Source organism: Carassius auratus, chromosome 9 (genome assembly GCF_003368295.1).
Source record: "Carassius auratus strain Wakin chromosome 9, ASM336829v1, whole genome shotgun sequence".
Classification (NCBI taxonomy): domain Eukaryota; kingdom Metazoa; phylum Chordata; class Actinopteri; order Cypriniformes; family Cyprinidae; genus Carassius; species Carassius auratus.
Genome location: NC_039251.1, coordinates 13,491,942 through 13,512,865, shown reverse-complemented (window position 1 = coordinate 13,512,865; position 20,924 = coordinate 13,491,942). Strand labels below are relative to the sequence as shown.

At 36.4% G+C, this 20,924-nt stretch overlaps 2 protein-coding genes across 4 annotated transcripts; both read left to right on the top strand.

The window, feature by feature from the left end:
* Positions 1-918: 918 nt before the first annotated feature.
* LOC113108424 (venom prothrombin activator oscutarin-C non-catalytic subunit) lies at positions 919-13,227 on the top strand. Of its 2 annotated transcripts, XM_026271553.1 has the most exons (26): positions 919-1,131; positions 1,962-2,044; positions 2,171-2,293; positions 2,734-2,946; positions 4,094-4,255; positions 4,335-4,556; positions 4,718-4,883; positions 4,967-5,147; positions 5,268-5,364; positions 5,702-5,907; positions 6,465-6,615; positions 6,702-6,914; positions 7,029-7,751; positions 7,809-9,552; positions 9,674-9,842; positions 9,948-10,184; positions 10,326-10,542; positions 10,695-10,874; positions 10,958-11,074; positions 11,165-11,236; positions 11,312-11,397; positions 11,491-11,646; positions 12,287-12,431; positions 12,531-12,682; positions 12,773-12,955; positions 13,061-13,207. In XM_026271553.1, exons 1-26 carry the CDS (start codon positions 992-994, stop codon positions 13,205-13,207), a joined length of 6,285 nt encoding a protein of 2,094 aa, XP_026127338.1. In that variant the 5' UTR covers positions 919-991. The 2 variants fall into 2 exon arrangements, with proteins under 2 accessions (XP_026127338.1, XP_026127337.1); XM_026271552.1 differs by having other exon boundaries at positions 7,029-9,552; positions 13,061-13,227.
* Positions 13,228-13,598: 371 nt separating this feature from the next.
* Positions 13,599-20,495, top strand: LOC113108423 (G-protein coupled receptor 161). Of its 2 annotated transcripts, none has more exons than XM_026271551.1 (6): positions 13,599-14,102; positions 14,876-15,390; positions 16,219-16,937; positions 17,032-17,139; positions 18,991-19,110; positions 20,099-20,495. In XM_026271551.1, exons 2-6 carry the CDS (start codon positions 15,029-15,031, stop codon positions 20,380-20,382), a joined length of 1,593 nt encoding a protein of 530 aa, XP_026127336.1. In that variant the 5' UTR covers positions 13,599-14,102; positions 14,876-15,028; the 3' UTR covers positions 20,383-20,495. The 2 variants fall into 2 exon arrangements, with proteins under 2 accessions (XP_026127336.1, XP_026127335.1); XM_026271550.1 differs by having other exon boundaries at positions 13,601-14,102; positions 14,982-15,390.
* Positions 20,496-20,924: the final 429 nt, after the last annotated feature.

The following is a 20,924-nucleotide window of genomic DNA, read 5'->3' as shown; positions in this document are numbered from 1 at the left end:
AATGAACTTTTTCACAATATACTAATTTTTTGAGAAGGACCTGTGTATGTATGTATGTGTATAAGCGTGTTTAATGTTGTAACCTATGTAATGTGTAATGTTCATTTCATTGTTTTCACGTGATTTCCCATACTTGTCTGGTCATTTTTTTTTTCTCGGCATCTGTCTGGAAAATGTAATGAGGAGGGTTTGTTAGGAAATTCTAAATAGAAGTCATTGCCCAACAAACACTTCTAAGGGAAATGTGGTCATGAGTCATGTGCAATATTACATAAATCTCAGTTTGTAATAACAAATGTGTTTATTTTTTTATTATTTTTTTATAGCTATGGTAGAGGTTGCCTGAGTGTGAAACAAGGTCCAGACTGTATCTGTTTAATATTCAAATACACAGACTTTTACTCACATAAACTTGTACACTGTAAACAATATATGAAGAAACTATTCAAAGGAAATCATTGGGATTATGAGTAAATCCTTACAACATTACTGTCTGGAGCAGAAAAGTGTAATGAGGAAATTTCTTACCAACTGAAACCCATAGTCATTTATTTCAGATTTCATGATTATCACATTTATAGTAATAGAATAACACTTAGTCTACATTAAAGTTGGGGAAACATGGTACAGGATCTCTTCATTTTCTGCAAATAGCAGTTACGTTGGCTGCATTATGACACTAACTAACATTTGTTTCAATGCTAAGGATTGAACTGGCAAATATGTAAATATGGTGACTTGGTGTTTTCCATTCTTGCAAACCAAATATTTGCTCACAATAATGAAAAGATTTTACATGTAAAAAAAAAAAAGCCTCAGAACACTAATGATTAAACAAAACAAAAATAAATCAGTTTTTTTTTCGAACACAGTGTTGAAACATGTGCAACAGGGAGGAGGGGGGAGATAAAGCTCTCTGCCATTTCTCTGAGGGTTCAGATTTCCCTGCACTCTGGAACAGACAGTTCTACCTGGAGTTTCATTGTCAGATATGAAACTCTGCTTCTGGCCAGGGGCCCCTTACGGTTTGGCCATTTTGGCATTCCTGTGTAATTGTGCCACAGCTGTGGAGAGACGATATTACATTGCAGCTGTTAATATTAACTGGGACTACACTGCCGGACAGCAAAGGTATGAAAAAGATCAATACTTCTTTGAATTTTAATTGATTCAGCTTGATTATTTGCCTTTTGTTCGCTTGGTTCTTGTATATCACAGATAAAGTCATTCACTATTGTAAAAAAGTAACAAATAATTACATTTGTATGCAAATAATTATCTGTTCTAAAACAGTTTATTAACTGACAAGCAATAACATTCACAGTAAATATTTTAAATTTCATAAATTTCATGAGTAAGGAAACACGAAGACATATGAAATACAAGTAACTCCAAATAAAACAAAATGTTAAACCAGAACCAAGAAACTACTGTAAAGTTTGTTAATATAGTTTACAGATATGTCAAGACTTTATTCAAAATGTATAAATATTTCACCATGGTAATTTTAGTAAATTGAAAACAAAACAACAACAAAAATAAAATAAAATTAACTGAAATAGGATATCTTAAACCTAAAACTTATATTATTTTGGCTAGCAGCTAAGGTAACATTTCTCATTTGCATTTAGTTTAACTTAATGCACTTAAATAATGAAAACGGAAACTGAGTTAATAATTAATAAATCTATATCAACATAAAAAAAAAGACAACAAAAATTATTAAAACTTTAAATTCGAAGGAAAGTGGAAAATATAAAACAGTATTTCTATGATACTGACACAAAACTACATTATCACACAGTTAGGTGTGTGTGTGTGTGTGTGTGTGTGTGTGTGTGTGTGTGTGTGTGTGTGTGTGTGTGTGTGTGTGTGTGTGTGTGTGTGTGTGTGTGTGTGTGTGTGTGTGTTATTTGCTCATCTAAGAAATGTATTGATTGCTAGTTTTTGTTGTTTTCCAGGACTGGACCGTCATATAAAAAGGTTGTATACAGGGAGTACAATGAGGGATTCACACAGGCTAAAACACATCCCTTGTCCTCAGGTATTTTGAATAACAAAGATGATGTCTTTGTTTCAACATTAAAACCCAAAAGTCATTATGCATAAGTCATTTACATTACAATTACATTAAGTTTTAAAAAATGATTATTTGAAACTAATGTTTTAGGGCTACTTGGGCCGACACTGCGGGGACAAGAGGGTGACACAATCATTGTCACGTTCAAGAACATGGCAGATCATCCCTGCAGCATCCACCCACATGGCATTGCTTACGGGAAGCAGTCAGAGGGTGTGTTCTGATCTGATGTGATTGCTGCAACAGTATGAGTGACGCAAAAGAATTGTAACATACAGCACACTAATAACGAAGTAAAAAATAGACACTGTGCTACGAAATAAAGGACAGACACATTTCTAGAGAATAGTTGTTTAGGGAACATTATAGATTATTTTAGGGCTCATCTTTTGGCTGAGTCAACACTTTCGTAACACAAACATCTGTGTTTGATTTCTTTGGAAATATTAACCCAAGATACAAATTAACCACAGGCTGTACCTAAGTCCAAAGCAGTGAGTCTCTGATAAATATTTACAGATACACTATCCTAATTTTTTCCTAAACCCAAAACCTTTTTTTCTTTTTCTTTTTTAAGATAAATTGATGTTGGTTTTATTAATAAACACCATCTGAAACTGAATCCTTCTCACACTCCTGACATTTCCATTTAGGATCTTTATACTTTGACAACACGTCACTCTATGAGAAAGAAGATGATGTAATTTTACCCGGAAAAGAGCACACATACCAATGGGAGGTGACGTCTGAGGTGGCCCCTATGGATGCGGACCCCCCATGCATCACCTACACATACTTTTCCCACTTTGACATAGTCAAGGACTACAATACAGGGTTAATAGGCACAATGTTGATCTGCAAGAAAGGTATGTGAAGCAAAAAACAGATCCTGGATTTATAATGTGATGTTTATTATGACATTTATGCTTAGATGAGTTAAGATGCCTATCTTGACCACTAAATCTCATCTCAACACATTTACTGAATGGCTACGCTCTTATTAATTATTCATTAATTCGTTCATTCATTAATTCATTAATTCATATCTTTATTTACTTTTGATTATGGTGAACTTTTAATTTATTTTATGTTGCTGGGTATATTACGTACGAATTGTAGTCCGTTACTGATTCCAAATTCCATCACAAAAAAATTTAATTACATTACACATTTTAGGCAATATAACCAGACTACTTTTTGATTAATTTTGCCCTCTTCTCACTGAACTCAATTTTCACATTGATTTAAATAGAATAATCTTATAAAATAAAGTGTTTAAACATAACATCGATTAAAATAAAACACCAGCTAAAAAACTGAAATATTATTATTATTTATTTTTTACCTGGATGTCATGTGACCATTAATGTCAGAGATCCTTAAACATTCAAATGTGATATTTTAAGAACAAGGGCTTAATTTTTGGAATCTGATTGTAATCCAGATTATATCAGTTACTACCCAGTATTGCCTATTTGTTAGTTTGTACAGTAAAATATATTTTATGTAAGTGAATTTGGCTAGAAGGCTGCAGGAGTTAGTGGGTATAAAAATGTCAAAATATAGGCTTTAAAATGGAAAAGTGGATTTAAAGTGGATCTATAGTGAAATCAATTTTGGAATATTTTACTAGTAATAATACTATTGTACACTGAAACAAAAAGTATCTAATGATAATAATTTCATTATAATTAATAACAATTATTTAATTTCTTTAAAAATATCTCAAATAATATATCTCAAATAATCCTGATTTATTTGCTTTCAAATGTCAAACCAGAGAACATTTCTTTCCCCAATTTCGATTATGGAATTCAAACCATGACTTTTGAGGAAAAAATAATTAATTAATTAATTATTCAATAAAAAAACAATGCAGATGTGTTTATTTATTTACTTTAATAAAAAAATGTTTTATTAAAGTTTATCCTATACACGTTTGAGTTTCCCGGAAATGACACAACTATAAACAGCTCTGTTTGTCTAGATGATTAATGTGTCTTTGTCCCACAGGCACCCTAGACGGCTCCGGAAATCAGCTTCATTTCCATCAGGAGGCTGTGCTGTTGTTTGGCGTGTTTGATGAGAACAAGAGCTGGTACAGCACTGGGGGCCCTGAACAGGCACACAATGTGAAATACACTATAAATGGCTACACAAATGGCTCTATACCAGGTCGGTTTGATATTTTTCACACATAACATCATTTCTGCAAATCTACTGAGGTGTAAAACTCCTCCTTGTCGTCCTCCAGATCTGGACATCTGTGCCCACTCCAAAGTCAGCTGGCACCTGCTGGGAATGAGCTCTGAGCCAGAGCTCTTCTCTGTGCACTTCAATGGGCAAGCCCTGCTGCATGATGGCCACAAAACCTCATCTATTGGCATCATTAGTGGAACTGCCACCAGTGCCAGTATGAATGGTATCCACCCCGGCCGCTGGCTTATCTCCTCTCACATTAGCAGGCACTTGGAAGGTAAAAACTGCCCGAAAAACCACAAGATTTCATGAATTAATTATTTAAAACATCAATATATATAGTCTCTACTTCATAGCTTTGTAGAATCACTATTAATGCTGACAGTTTGTACTTTATAAGAGTGATTACAGTGCCATATGTGGATGTCATATTTGCAGCTGGTTTGCATGGATACCTAAATATCAAGACGTGTGATGAGTACACGGCACCAAAGAGACGGCTTACCATCCAACAGAAACAAGAAAGTCAAGTGTGGACCTACTACATAGCAGCAGAAGAGGTCACCTGGGATTATGCTCCAAATATGAAAGACAACATGGATGGGTATGTGTACAGTGATTCATCAATAGGACATGTCTTTGTCTGAGCTCCATTCTAAATGTTTTATCTCACTTTTATCCACTCAGGGATTTCCGATCCAAATATTTAAAGCAGGGGCCTCAGCGAATAGGTAAAAAATACAAAAAAGCAGTATTTACTCAGTATAAAGATGGCACGTTTAAAGAGAGAGCAGAAGATAAGCAGAGGAAGAAAGAGCTTGGGATTCTCGGGCCGGTGATAAGAGCTCAAATCAGAGATGTCATAAAGGTATAAAGCTTCTCACATAATCAACGCTCTAATCATTGCTATTTTATTTTATTTTTGGGTTAAGAACATATTTAATGTTTCTGGTCAGGATACATGATGATTGTGATTATGTTTCTATAGATTGTCTTTAAAAACAAAGCATCACGGCCGTACAGTATCTATCCTCATGGACTGACCATAGATAAAGCAGCAGAAGGAGCCAGTTATCCAGCAGAAGGTTTGTTTGATATTTATGAATTTATATTTCATCAATTCTACACTATACATGCATAAAATTTATATATGCATCTTAATTTAAATCAGCAGACAACATTGTGAGGAGATATATGTGCTGACGTATAACTATTCATGTCATCTGGTGAAAAACTGAATGTACAATATAGATCCCAGTAAAATACAAAATAGCACAATCTCAGTTTTTTTTTCCAATATCATGCAGCTCTAATCTCTAAAGTTCTTTATCAATGAAAAGATACCTGTAAAATCATAAAATACCAAAAGTAAGCGTGGCTGATACGAGAACGTGCTAAATATAATTGCCGTTCATTTGAAAGGGAACCAGACACACGGGATTCAACCAGGTCAGAATTACACATATACATGGAGTGTGTCTGAGGAAGATACACCAACGGACAGTGACCCCAGATGTCTGACCAGGATGTACCACAGTGCAGTGGACACTCCTCGAGACATTGCTTCTGGTCTTGTGGGTCCTCTTCTCATCTGTAAGAGCCAGTCCCTCAACAAAAAGAATGTCCAGGTAACTCCTTTTCATGTGCAAAATTCAGTATTAGAGCACTGAGTGGTTGAAATGAAACTAAAGAATAATTTCTATACAATATTACTGTTTAAGGCACTGAAACACCCTCTTTTGGAAGACTGTTCCAAAGAGTAGGCAGCAAGTAATTGTGCCTCATATGCTACCTTTTTGCACAAAATATAGGGCAGCGTTGTCTGTATCCTTCGCAGATATTGCAAAACTGAGAAAAATGTATTCCAGCACAGCAGAAATGATAAATACAGCTACACGGATTGCATTACTGAATCAAAAATGCATCTATTAATGTCATATCACAACTATAAATTACATTTTAACTAATATTTGAGTGGTAGATGTATTTTTGAGCTTAAAGTTTCACAGTCTTATCTTAGTGACAAGCTAACATCAAAATGTGAGCAACACTTAATGGAGCTGCTAATTTTGTAGTGTTTTGAATAAATTAATTATGAGGTGTGACTTTATGATGGTTAACATTCTGCCTAAATAGCAAAGCAGCTCACTTAGTTTTGGATTCTGAAAGCGTTTCTCTTTTTTAGCTGAAAGCAGACAAAGAACAGCATGCCATGTTTACTGTTTTTGATGAGAACAAGAGCTGGTACCATGATGAGAACATTAACACATACTGCAGTGACCCCAAAAGGGTTAAAAGAGATGATCCAGAGTTTTACAAATCTAATGTTATGCACAGTGAGTGATTTTCTGATATTTATTATATTAGTGTTGTTGATTCATATTGCATTTGTATTATGTATTTATTGAATCAACTTTTGCAGCAATCAATGGCTATGTCTATGAAAGTGGCCAAGAATTGGGATTTTGTAATGGTGAAATCGTGACCTGGCATGTATCTAGTGTTGGCGAACAAGATTACATCCAGACCGCCACTTTTTATGGCCATACATTTGAGCTAAAAAACAGAGAAGAGGATATGCTCAGCCTATTTCCTATGACTGGAGAAACTATCACTATGAACATGCTTAATATTGGTGAGTATCCAAATGGTTTATTATGGACTAATTTTAAGACATTGTTACTGACTATACAAAGAAATATATTTAACAAAAACTATGAATTTAAACTCAGCATACTTCACCTTATAGGTATTTGGCTTTTAGCATCACTGAACTCTCATGATTCCACGAAAGGGATGAGGGTGAAATTCAAGGACCTTGAATGCTTCAGAGATTACGTAATGGAGTATGATTATGAACAAGAAAAATTCACTGTATGGAAACCTGCGCCCCTCAGTGATATTAAGAAAGAGGAACCAAAACAAATAATCCCTATCGTGGTTGATGAGGACACTGATAATTATGCAGAAGAATTTGGCTTGAGGGCATTCAAAAACGTAAAAAATGATGCTGAATTTCTTGACCTTTCGATGATAGATTTTGATGATGGTTTATTGCCGACTACTGAGACAAAAAGCCCGGCCCCAAGCGATGAGTTGGACAAATCACACAATGCTACTTTTGCATCTTTCAATCAGATTCATGGTTTATCAACTGAAGAGGCTGGTTTGGACAAGAGACAATCTTCAAATAAAGTCTTGAATGAAAGCACAAAAGAACCATTGCTAAACATGACAAGCATTTCTGATTCCAAACCAGAGGTCATGTCAAACAATGATACGGACAGTGTTATCTCAAATCCTCCAGTTGTAGAAAGAAAAGTATGCAGTGCATCAACAAAGCCAGTGAATGAAACGGAAAGTGTCTCCACAAATGTTACTCTGGATACTGAAATAAATACCAATATAGTAGAAAATAGCAGTTCATCATTGGAGACAGACAGTTTCTCTGCTTATACTACTCTTGTAGAAAATGCCAGTTCATCATTGGAGACAGACAGTTTCTCTGCTTATACTACTCTTGTAGAAAATGCCAGTTCATCATTGGAGACAGACATTTTCTCTGCTTATACTACTCTTGTAGAAAATGTCAGTTCATCACTGGAGGGAGAGAGTGTCCCTGGTTATACTACTCAGGAAGAAAATGTCAGTTCATCATTTGACAGAGACAATGTTCCTGATTTTACTACTCATGTAGAAAATGTCAGTTCATCATTTGAGAGAGACAACGTCCCTTATTTTACTACTCATGTAGAAAATGTCAGTTCATCATTTGAGAGAGACAGAGTCTCTGTGAATACTTCTCATTCTCCAGTAGTTGAAACCAACATCACCCACACAATGAATGAAACGCACATTTCCCCCACTAATACCAGTATCACTTCATCTGATGCTCCAGTTGGTGACAGAAACATTACCATGGAAGGTGACAGTCCATCTTTAAATTCTTCTGAATCAAACCTCTTGATTTCAAACCAAACTTTAGTCAACAAAACAGTAATTCAAAAAGAGGCAAACACTAAAAATAACTCTAACTTAGCGCATGGTGACCATGATAGTTCAGGACACGTCTTCATATACCATGTGCCTAGTCCTGATTCTCTCTCCAACAGCTCGGAGACACAAACTGAGGAGGATTTTGTGCTTCTGAATGGTGGTCTTACCTCTGAAGTTTTAACAGATTATAAGACTGTTGTAGAATATAATGTCTCACCAATGGACACACCAGAGGAGATTGGTGAATTAAATGAAAACACAACAAGGATTCAAGAACTCAACAGCACAAAGGTGAATTACACCAGTGAGATGTTTTCGCAGATAAATTCTGAAACTGAGAACATTTTTAATCTCAGTTTGTCTTCGCCTTTGAGAAATGGCACTTTGCAAAGCAACGAGTCTGACTCTTCAAATGCAACTTTGTCTGATTCCAGTCTCGACCTTGAATCTGAAATAACAGAGAATGGCACATCATCAACTAATGCTACAATGAAATCTCACAGTGAAATTTTGAGAAATGCATCAGAGCTCTTTTCTTCAGACAGTACGAAGAATATGTCCTTTTCTCTTGGCCCTTTCAATGTTTCAATCACGAAAAACGGCTCAGAAAGCGAAAGTGAAGAGGAAGTAGTTATCTATCTGAAGAACAATCACAGTGAGGCCATACTCACATCTCATCTCTATCCAAAAGAAGAGCACTGGGGTTATGAAGGCAACCACGAACTGGTTCATATTGAAATCCCAGATCACATGAACAAATACATCTCAGACAATTCTGCAGCAAATAAACCAAAGACCGAAAAGAAAAAAAAAGTAGTTCACCAGAGGGTAAAGCCGAAAAAGGGATATGGAATGAAGACGAAGAAAAGGAAAGAGTATAAGCCACAGCCACCTTCTGATGTTTCTCCAAAGGGTTTCTCTCCAAGAGGTTTTGGACCTTCTGGGTTGACCCCACGGGGAAGCAGGCCTATCTCTAGCGAGGAAGACCTGATGGAGAAATCCATTGTCATAGGAGTGCCAAGACGCGATTTCAATGATTATGAGATATACGTTCCAAAACATGAGCAGACTGAAGATCTTGATGCTATGGTTGATACCCCAGAAGAATATGAATATATAGAGTACAAAGACCCTTATAGCAAAACAGCAGATATTCAAAGCCCAGCGCTTGATGTCACATCCCAGCATTTCTTAAAAATTGCTGGAGACAAGAATACCAGAACTTTTTTCATCACAGTTGAAGAGGAAGAATGGGATTATGCTGGTTATGGTCAGAGGTACTGTTGGCGTCATGTATTTCAAATAATCCACATTTTGCATTTCTAGAAACAAAAAGCATGAATATTTGAATCTAAAAGCGTATAACCTATTCATGAAATCACTTTTATGTCTGCAAAGGAGGCCTGATAAATCATCTCAGAAAGAGAGGCCCACATCTTTCAAAAAAGCGGTGTTCAGAAAGTACCTGGACAGCACCTTTAGTATCCGAGACATCCGAGGGGAAATGGATGAACACCTGGGAATTCTGGGTCCGGTCATTAAAGCTGAAGTTGATCAGACTGTTATGGTAGATCACTGAATATGTGAACATACTTGTGCACAAAAAATAAGATTAGAAGCAAAATAGCATAAACAAAAACATAAACAATTACATTCCTGTTTTTCGTGCTAGGTATTTTTTAGGAATCTTGCCAGCCGTCCATACTCTTTGCATGCAAATGGAGTAAAGTACTTAAAACAAATGGAAGGCCTGAGTTACGAAGATGAGTCACCGTACTGGTACAAACAGGACGATGCCGTACAACCCAACAGCACCTTTATCTACATGTGGACTATAAATTCCAAATCTGGGCCTCAAAATAATGAATCTGACTGTCGTACGTGGACTTATTACTCTGCAGTGAATCCGGTAAGCATGAATGGTTCTTATTTTTCCACTTAACTAAAGATTGCTCCATGAGGGCTGTCCATAACTCAATTGTAATAACAAAGAGGTGCCAAACAAGTATTATTAATTTCGACTTAACAATTCAATTATTTTCTTGCATAGGAGAGAGATATAAACTCTGGGCTGATTGGACCGCTTCTGGTGTGCAGGAAGGGTACACTGGATGAAAAGCCTCTGGGCAGAAGAGAGTTTGTCCTGCTCTTCATGACGTTTGATGAGAATAAGAGCTGGTACTACGAGGAGAATCGGGAGAGGATTGAAAGGAAAAACAAAAGAGCAGTCATGGATCCAAATTTTACAAATAAATTAAAGTTTGACGGTAAGAAAACTGTTTGTCTTCAGCTTTTTTATCTCCATTATTTTAATTGTAATGGGGTATTTATACTACAGTCTTTATCATTGGATTAATACTAAATAAACTGAGGCCAGTATCAAGAACAAATAATATATATATTATTTTATTTTTGTCAGCTATCAATGGTATTATCTACAGCCTCAAAGGATTGCGAATGTACACAAATCAGCTAGCGAAGTGGCATCTGATCAACATGGGCTCTCCTAAAGACCTCCACAGTGTCCATTTCCATGGTCAAACGTTCATAAATAAGGAGTTAAAGGACCACCGTCAGGGTGTTTACCCACTTTTACCAGGTGTGTAGTGGTGTTAGAAGATACTTACTTATCTAGATCATCTACTGTAGAAAGGCCATTCACGCTCAAATCCCGTCATTTAGGTGGATTTGCCACACTGGAAATGTTGCCTTCAAAGCCTGGCCTCTGGCAGCTGGAGTCTGAAGTTGGACTGTCACAGCAGAGGGGAATGCAGACGTTATTCCTTGTGTTAGATAAGGGTATCATACACAGTCATTTATCATGCTGATCTTATTACAAGAAAACATTTGATTCTGTCGGGTCTTAAAATCTTAGCTGGTCTGTTGCAGTCTGTGATCATCCTCTTGGTTTCATCTCTGGAACTGTGAAAGATGAACACATAACAGCATCTGACTATAGAGGTAAGATTTAAAAATATAGCTTTCCATGTAGCATGGTCAGGGTCACATTATTAACACATTTAAACTGTTTCTAAGGACAATGGTATCCTCATTTGGCCAGACTACATAATACAGGGAAATACAATGCATGGAGTACAACAAAGACAGGACAGTACATTCAGGTAACCACTCATAATGCTGTGCAGACAATTAGCCCATAAATAAATAAATGCTAATGGCTAGTTATTTGAAGAGGCTTGTATCCTGTATCCCAGGTGGACTTCCAGAGGCCAGTAGTGATTAGTAAAGTTGCCACACAAGGAGCCAAGCAATTGTTAGCACATAATTTTGTGCTGAACTACACCATTTCCTACAGCACTGACAAAAAGAAGTGGACTTTCTACAAGGGAGACAGCGATACCATCAGAAAGGCAAGTGACCATTTCTGTGTGGTTATAAAGTGAATGTACATTTCAGCATAAGGATGTTTTCACAACGATATTTATAATTTTAATTTACCTTCTCAACAACAGTTTGCTTCCTTTGATGAACCAGGGTTCCCACAGTCTTGGAAAACCCAGACTCCCTATTTAATGTAGTGTTATTTCTAGATCTGGTACAAAGTATTGTAAACTCATAAAATCTAACACCATGGGCTTTTGTATGATGAATATACTACATTACATTTACTAATTATATCAAGATCTGAAAAAAAATATGGGGGAACTAATGCATCTACTAAAACACATGATATCCTGAAATTATATTATTTAAATTTTAATTATATTTATTGTAGTTAAATTTACAGAATCGAGAAGTGCATGTTGATTAAAATAGGTTTTGAATCCAAAACTAGAGATGTGGGACATTTGAACATTGGTATAGACATTGGTTGAGAAGAACTGCACTATACTAGACTGTCTTCATGTACCAAGAAACTGTATCAAATTAATTGTTTTAACATGCCTAGGGATTTTTTATTCTTTTTTTTTTCATTCTTTTTAAACTAATTCAAAACATTCTGTGTGAACAGCCCATAAGATCTGCACTGTGTTTTTCAATGCCCAACAGACTTTTGAAGGAAACAGCGAAGCTTATGACACGAAGGAGAATATATTTTTCCCACCTCTGATTGGTCGATATGTGAGGCTGTATCCTTTACAGTCTTACAACTACCCAACTGTCCGTTTGGAGTACTATGGTTGTGAGCTAGATGGTATGAACAAAAATTAGACAGATTTTGTTTTCTCATACTGGCTTATAAGACACAATACAGTTCAGTTCCATTTTACTAATCCTCCTCTTGTGCTGGCAGGTTGCTCTGTGCCATTGGGAATGGAAAGTGGTGTCATTACAGATGCTCAAATCACTGCCAGTTCTGTGGCCACCCATTGGTACTCTGGCCAGTGGCATCCTTGGTATGCACGCTTAAATAAATATGGGACTGTCAATGCATGGCGAGCCAAGGTAACTAAGATCTACCTCATAAATGAAACCCTTAAAGGCATTTACTACACTTCAAACCTCAAGCCTTAATAAACTGTTTGCAATTTACAGAACAATGACATTCAGCCATGGATCCAGGTGGAACTCAAGGACATAAAGAAGATAACCGGAATTATAACACAGGGGGCCAAATCATATGGCAATGAGATGTTTGTGACAACATATTCTCTGGAGTACAGTGAAGATGGCATGAGATGGACAAAGTACACGGATGATGAGGACTATGAACAAAAGGTAATTGGTCTCACTTTTCAGGACTGGAACAAGTTTCTGCACACATCTAACCAGTGTTTTATGTTTTAAGACTGAGAAAAAAACTATTTTCTTTTACTTTCACAGACATTTCAAGGCAACACAGATAACAATGGCAAAGTAAAGAACTACATCTACCCTCCAATATTTTCCAAATTCATCCGGATTATTCCAAAACAATGGCAGAAGTCCATTACTATGAGGATTGAGCTGCTTGGTTGTGATTTTGAATAAACACTGTGCTTTCAATGATATGACAATAGTTTTTATTTTATGTGTTGTAATTAAATATATAAAATAAATAAATGCGAAATCTTTTTTTTTTAAAGCGCATCTAAATAATTTAATTCAATATTTCCTAAAATATGAGGTGGATGAATGCAGTCATTTTTGAATGTCTTCCAACAGTTTACAGCACGCATATGCCACCTAGTGTTGAATTAATGTCTGCGCACTCTGGGTCAGTCAGTCAAACACACACACACACACACACACGCCTTTATGCTTAGGTAATATTAGACAGATAGATAGATAGATAGATAGATAGATAGATAGATAGATAGATAGATAGATAGATAGATAGATAGATAGATAGATAGATAGATAGATAGATAGATAGATAGATAGATAGATAGATAGATAGATAGATTTCGTCAAATTGTTTTGCTGTTGTTTTAAGCCTAGCTAAATCTAACTATTAATTTTAACGTGCAGATATTTTTGGTGAACACAAAAAAACTTACAAAACATTTTTTGCAAATATGATTCCCCATGAGAACATTGCAGAGTAGAGTCTGGACTGTCTGCAGTCGAGATGGAGGGAAGTTTTCAAGAGGATTTCCGACGCCATTGTGACGTCAGCAGCGCCTCTTTATTCACCGCCGACCGCAGCAGCCGCAACAAATGAACATCCCTGGATCATTTAATACTTTGTAACTGCGTTGAAACTTTGATCATGCGTCTCCGGGAAGCATTTTTGTTCCGCGAAAGCGTGTGGAAGCAAACTCAGCATCTTGCAAGCGGTGAGAAAGTTTTTGGATTAAAGTTAGTCGTCGCAGACTAACAAAGCCTGCCGGAGAAAGTTACTAGTGCTGGACTAGAGAGGGATATCGCCTGGCCTGGAAAACTGGTACGTTATCCTTGCATTTATCATTGCATTAGGATAAATTATGCAATTTTTAATCGAAATGCACGGAAACACATTTTTGTGCAATGCAAAATATCGCTGTTGTTGGAAAAATAGAGATGGAATCTCTCGCACTGTCCGCTAGCTGGTCACATTGCTGTGCTCATAGGCTGTGCGTGTTCATTGGACGTGCATCATGGTGAACGATTTATTGAAGAGGCATGACAGATGATCCACATCCAGTGGCCCCAAACGCATTTTGGATACTTAAGCTGCACAGAAACTATATGAAATTCATTGCATTAGATTTTAACTTAAATGGATCTACATAAAGTTTTTCCTTATGTGATATATTTACCTGAAGTGTGCAATTTTTTGTATTATGATATAATAATGCTAAGAGTATCAATTCTTATGTATTTATCTAATGCAGTGATACATATTAAGTGTGCCTTAAGTGTCTAAACATTTGCTCTGATTTTGCATAGATTTTTTTTATTATTGTTAGTTTCTTTGTTTTTTATATTTTATTAAATGACTTATGATTGTATTGTAAACGTAATGTTGTCTACAGTAAAGCATGCATATGGTTGTCAATCATGTTTCATTTTACATCCTGTGATTCTAAATGTGTAGAAGTCTTAAAATCTGAGCAGTCTCTTCAGACTATAGCCCAGTTCTTAACAAACAGCATATTGTAACAATGTGCGTAATCCACATTTGCACAATGTATTGTACAAACAAAATCAGCTTTACAGCTTTGTAGTGCTTTACAGGGACACCCTTGAATGAACCCACCACACCAGATCATTTCTTCATCTTGAAGCATTCAGATTTTCCAGACAGCTTTTATCAGACTGTATTTCCTCTCATATCTTGTAGTTCATCAACATGTCCGTCCAGTCCTGGGTACCCAGCAGCCTCCTATAATGAATCGCTCTAAGAATGGGACAGCAGTGGATAACTCCACTAACGGCCTGGACGACGACGGGCTCGTGGTCCTGGAGTCTGTCTCTATCATCATCATAGCCATACTGGCATGTCTGGGGAATCTGGTCATTGTGGTGACCCTATATAAGAAGCCCTACTTACTGACTCCCAGTAACAAGTTTGTCTTCAGCCTGACTTCGTCCAATTTGCTGCTGTCTGTCCTAACGCTGCCATTCGTTGCGGCCAGCTCGGTGCGTCGGGATTGGATGTTTGGAGTGGTTTGGTGTAACTTCACAGCACTGCTCCATCTACTCGTCAGCTCATCCAGCATGCTCACACTGGGAGCCATTGCCATTGACAGGTCAGTCGTTATGTAAGCATATCCTACAGTTTGAGGAATCCCTGTAAATAAGGGTTAATAGGAGTGTTTATGATAAAGAAAAGGAACTAACGATTAGTGTCAAAGTTTAAATTTAATGACTCTTAAAAAAAAGTGATAACATATTTTCCTTATATATGCAAGTGTACAGATCTTAATATTGTTTTTAATTTTTTTTACCAATATTAATAATTTATTCATAATATAATAAGTAATACATATAATTTATGAAAGTCACACAACATGACATTTGACAGCCTGGACTAACCTTGCCGTATCCAAAAAAACATTTTTATTTAAAAGTTACAATGTCAAAATTATTTGCTAGATTAAAAAAAAAAAAAAAAAAAGAGTAATTGATCTTGACAAGATCATAAAGGTTTGCATTCGTCCTCTCTGTCATATAATTTCCGGTTTAAGTTTTTTCAGAATTTCGATTGGACTGTGTGATTCTGAATTGGTGGACACACTTTACTTTAAATATTAATAGAAAATCCAGTACAGAAATTAAAAACATTGGATGTTTGGAGTGAATTGCATTTGCATTTGAATTGCATTTGAATATGTTTAAAAAAAAATCAAAGACAGACAGAAAATGACATGCCATGACATTTAAATCCAGTCTTGCTCGAACAGATCCACTGTTTTTATAAACAAGATGCACACTGAAAAATACGAGACCTATTTAGCTTTATCAATACACAAACCTAAAAGCCACACTCTGCTTTATTTTTGGCAGCTAGTCATGTGTCTCTCATGAGGGAATGATTGAACTGTATGTGTTTTAGATCAATATCTGTCTCGTTCTAGGTACTATGCCGTTTTATATCCCATGATCTACCCCATGAAAATCACGGGAAACCGAGCTGTGGTCGCAATCGTTTATGTGTGGCTCCACTCCCTGGTCGGATGCCTGCCGCCACTTTTCGGTTGGTCCGCCTTCGAGTTTGACCGCTTCAAGTGGACCTGTACAGTGGCTTGGCACAAGGAAATCAGCTATACTGCCTTCTGGGTTACATGGTGCTTCCTTCTGCCGCTGGCGGCCATGCTGGTCTGCTACGGCGTCATCTTCCGTGTGGCCCGCATCAAAGCTCGCAAGGTTTACTGCGGAAGTGTGGTGGTGCCTCAAGAGGAGTCCAGTTCTCAGAAGAATGGTCGCAAGAACTCCAATACTTCCACATCTTCTAACGGAAGTCGCAAGAGTCTGGTCTACTCTGGGAGCCAATGCAAGGCTTTCGTCACCATTCTGGTGGTTTTGGGGACGTTTCTGACCACTTGGGGTCCATATGTGGTAGTAATCAGCACTGAAGCACTGTGGGGTAAAGACAGTGTTTCTTCAAAGATGGAGACACTGGTCTCCTGGCTGTCCTTCACCAGTGCCGTGTGTCATCCACTTATTTATGGGCTGTGGAATAAGACTGTACGTAAGGAGCTGTTAGGCATGTGCTTTGGTGACCGCTACTACAGAGAGTCTTTTGTTATACGGCACCGGACCTCTCGTCTCTTTAGCATCTCTAACCGGATAACGGGTGAGCCTGCTGCTGCTGTCATTAGATCCTGGGATTCTTCATAATCTAATGTTTGGTATGGAAGAGATGTCTAAAGATCTTTGTTGTTTGATAGATTTGGGAATGTCTCCTCACCTGACGGCCATGTTGGTGGGTGGTGGGCAGCTCCTGGGTCGTGGAAGCAGCACTGGAGACACTGGCTTCAGCTACACCCAGGACTCAGGTAGACCTTCTGCTGTTTATAACGTCAATTTAAAACCATTTAAGGGAATAATCCATCCAGCAATGAAAGTTCTCATCATTTACTTACCATCACATTGTCCCAAACCTGATGACTTCCTAGTTTCTTCTGTGGAACAAAAAAAAGGAGGTATTTTAGCTTAATGTATTTTGGGACATTTCTGAAGTCATACTTCTTTCTCCATTTCTGAAGTCATACTTGACCAGTTTTGTATGAGGAAGAGGCCAAAATTCATGTCACTATTCACTGAAAATCTTCTTTTCTATTGCAGTTCTTAAATATCACTCTTACTTCTGCATAAAATGATGTGTTGCATTCAGCTGTAAGTCATACAACAAATACGGTTTGACATTATTGACCGTGCATCAGTTTGAGTATTTGAAAACTGAATCAGATTTGAGAGTCATAACAAACTGGAAGGCCTTCAGTAAAGAACAACCTAAATAACTTGAAGTCTGTTCCTCACACAAAATTAGATGGCTTTAGAAGACTTGTATAATGAATGAACAGTAAAAACATACTTTTGTGATACAGGTTTGTCTTTTAAAATAATTTTTAAATCTCAATATTATCAATTTCCTCCAAGTTTTGTTTTATAAAAGAGAACTGCACAAACTTTTCATCTTAAAAATCTCCTTTTTCTTTTTCTTGAAAAATATAAACGTGTATAGTAAAAGAGGCGATTTTTTATTTTTGAGTGAACTTTGCCTTTTAAATAATTATTAAAAATCCTTTTGATTTTGTAATAATCTTTCTTTTTTTTTTTTGCAGGAATGCACAATATACTAGTTATCATTATCAGCTGTTATTGGATATTTAATTGCGTATAAAAGGTGCTGTAGGGAACTTTTGTAAAAAAATATTTTTTTCATATTTATTAAACCTATCATTATGTCCTGACAGTAGAATATGACACAGATAATCTGTGAAAAAAATCAAGCTCCTCTGGCTCCTCCCAGTGGTCCTATTGCCATTTGCAGAAACTCCATCGCTCCCGGTAAAAAACAACCAATCAGAGCTGCGGTCCGTAACTTTGTTTGTGTTCAAAATGTAGAAAAATTTATATAATAAGTGAGTACACCATGAATCCATTTTCCAAACTGTTTTTTTGGCTTGTCCTGAATCACTAGGGTGCACCTATAATAAGTGTTTATATTCGGACTATTTTAGATTGCTTCGGGGATACCGCGGCGGAGTAACCCAGTACCTTTGTGATTCTTCATAGACATAAACAGAGAGAAATAGCTCCGGCTACGATGTTCTTCGGCAAGTTGCAAGCAGGTCCGTTTATTAACCGCTAGAGCGTCAAACGTTTCCTACCGCATCTTTAAATGCTTGAAAGTTGCTCTCTAAAACCTATGATAATTTAGTAACAGTTAAAAGTAATTTTTATCAAATATCAATATAAATATCAATGTTTCATACTATACATTGTAATGGTGTGATGGCTAAATTCACTGGTGTGTAAAATGACTGATTTGAGTTTTTATTGTTTTAATTTAAATCAACAAAACTATATTTTAAATTACAAAAAATTATCAGTATAGGCCATGGTTTTAACACTGCATCCTTACCTCTTTGAATACAAGGAAAGCAAACCGAATCGACCCCCACAGCTCTTAGCAGTCAGCAGAGGTGGTTTATTGGCTTGCAGACTGTTGTTATCGGGGTGTGCCATTTGAGGAAACACAGAGCCCATGAGTATCGCGTAACAGACAGACGGCGCTGCTCAGCGGCTCTCCTACAGTGTCCAGACTGGTGTGGGTGGGTGGTGTTGAGCAGTGTTAAAACTGATATTTGATTGAAAGATGCCTGCTGTGATTTACCCTCTAGCTACAGACGTCATGCTGTTGGACAGCTACACCTCAGAGCCCTCCCACTCAGCCCACTGTGCTGCCAATAAGAGGAGAAGTTCTGTCACTTTCGAGGACCAAGTGGATCAGATTCCTAAAGGTATCTAAACATGTTCTTCTTTTACATCTAATGCAAAAATGTCTTTGTTAGTTGCAGTAAAAACCAAGCAAATAAAAAGTGGCTCGTCAAAATTTTATTTGACAACAGTTCTGTTAGGTTTAATATAATAAATGTATGACTAATCAAATGTTAGGTGGAAAGTGTTTTTATTTATTTACAGAACTCTATGCTCAAGAAGTCTGTTATAGTAAAATGTGTATTATTATTACTATTTTAAATATCTGTTTTATATTTAAAAATTGTATAATATAAAATAATTCAACCCTGTGATGGCAAATATTAATTTTCAGCAGCCATTACTCACGCAACATTATTCACTGTCATGATCCTTCAGAAATCATTCTTATATGCTTATTTGGTGCTCAAGAAACATTTCTTATTATTATAAATGTTGAAAATGGCTGTTCTGCTGAATACTTAAATGTATTTTTTTTAAATGAATATATTTTCAGTGATCTTTGATGAAAAGAAAGTTAAAAAGAATAAAAATGTTACAATGTTAAACAAAATGTTAAAGTGTTCTATTTCAAATCAATGTAAAAGTCATAACTGTCACTTCTGATCCATTTACTGCTTCCTTGTGGAATAAAGTATTTTTTTATTTAATGAAAGGCATCTTACATACATAATACTATTCAAAAGTAAAAAATATATATAGTCACAGAAATCTATGAGTGTTAACTTGAGATTAATGAAAGAGCATTTACTTAAGTCTTTATCTGTCATTGCCATGTTAAGTTAATTTTGGACAAAAAGGAAATGTAGACTTACAAAATAACATTTGTTCATACTAGTTTATGTCTAGAACAGTAATCCCACCTTAAAGTGTTATACAGAAAAAATTGTATAATTTTATAAGACTTTATAATAATTATCTTGCTTCACTTTGCAAAATGAGTTGATTTTTTTTTTGTGTGTTTTAATCCTCATGTTATAGAGAAGCATCTTAAAATGTCTTTTTCTCAAGGTGACCCCTCGGTAGTCCAAGTGATGGCAGACATCCATAAGTCTTTGGACAGCTTTGCGTCTTCTCTGGCTAAGGTTATAGAGAACGATGCCAAGCTTCAACTCTTCGGGGAATTGAGTCAAATTCCAACAAGTCTGTTCACAGTACGAAACACACAGAGAGCTCCCCGTTACCTGGATGGACAGAGACTCAGGATGGAAAGCATCGATGAAGGAATAGTGAAAGATGATGATGAGGATAATGATGAAGAGCACGAGGACAAAATAGGTGACACTTCCATGTAGTTCTTCGACTCGGTGAATGGACCAGATCTGTAGCTTTTAAAGGTACAAGGAACACATAAGATACATGTTTACAAGTATACAGTGATTTATGTGTCACTCGCCAGAATAAGTTATGCTTTTTTAACATAAAAATTATTTTAAAATCATTTACAGCCCTCATATATTGCCAGGTATTTTGCCTGGGTCGGGTACTGTGTGTATTATGTTTACTCTCATCTTTTAAGGAAACTGTAACCACTCCGTTTTTTACGTCCTGACTGTTTGGAAGAATGATTATGCTTCAGCTCCTCTCTGCTGTTTTAATTTCAGGTCTGTTAATATATTCAGTTATTATAAGTGCCACCAGGTATATAGAAAAATATACCAAATGTCTTTGGGGTTATATTGATGTGGCCAAAAAAAAATTGCCTTCAGGCATTGAATTAACATGTAAATGAGAGAGAGATACTGGGCACGATCAAAGGTCGAAAGACTCTTAAAATGCTGTTTTAGCCATAGTTTTCGGTGGAAAATCTGATTAAAAATGTTTTGACTGAATGTAA

Coding starts and splice junctions, on each gene's coding strand:
- LOC113108424 (XM_026271552.1), top strand. CDS start 992: ATGAAACTCTGCTTCTGGCCAGGGGCCCCTTACGGTTTGGCCATTTTG. Junction 4,256..4,334: donor CACAAATGGCTCTATACCAG/GTCGGTTTGATA, acceptor GTCGTCCTCCAG/ATCTGGACATCTGTGCCCAC. Junction 5,365..5,701: donor AGCCAGTTATCCAGCAGAAG/GTTTGTTTGATA, acceptor TTCATTTGAAAG/GGAACCAGACACACGGGATT.
- LOC113108423 (XM_026271551.1), top strand. CDS start 15,029: ATGAATCGCTCTAAGAATGGGACAGCAGTGGATAACTCCACTAACGGC. Junction 17,140..18,990: donor CAGCTACACCCAGGACTCAG/GTAGACCTTCTG, acceptor TTTACCCTCTAG/CTACAGACGTCATGCTGTTG. Junction 19,111..20,098: donor AGTGGATCAGATTCCTAAAG/GTATCTAAACAT, acceptor CTTTTTCTCAAG/GTGACCCCTCGGTAGTCCAA.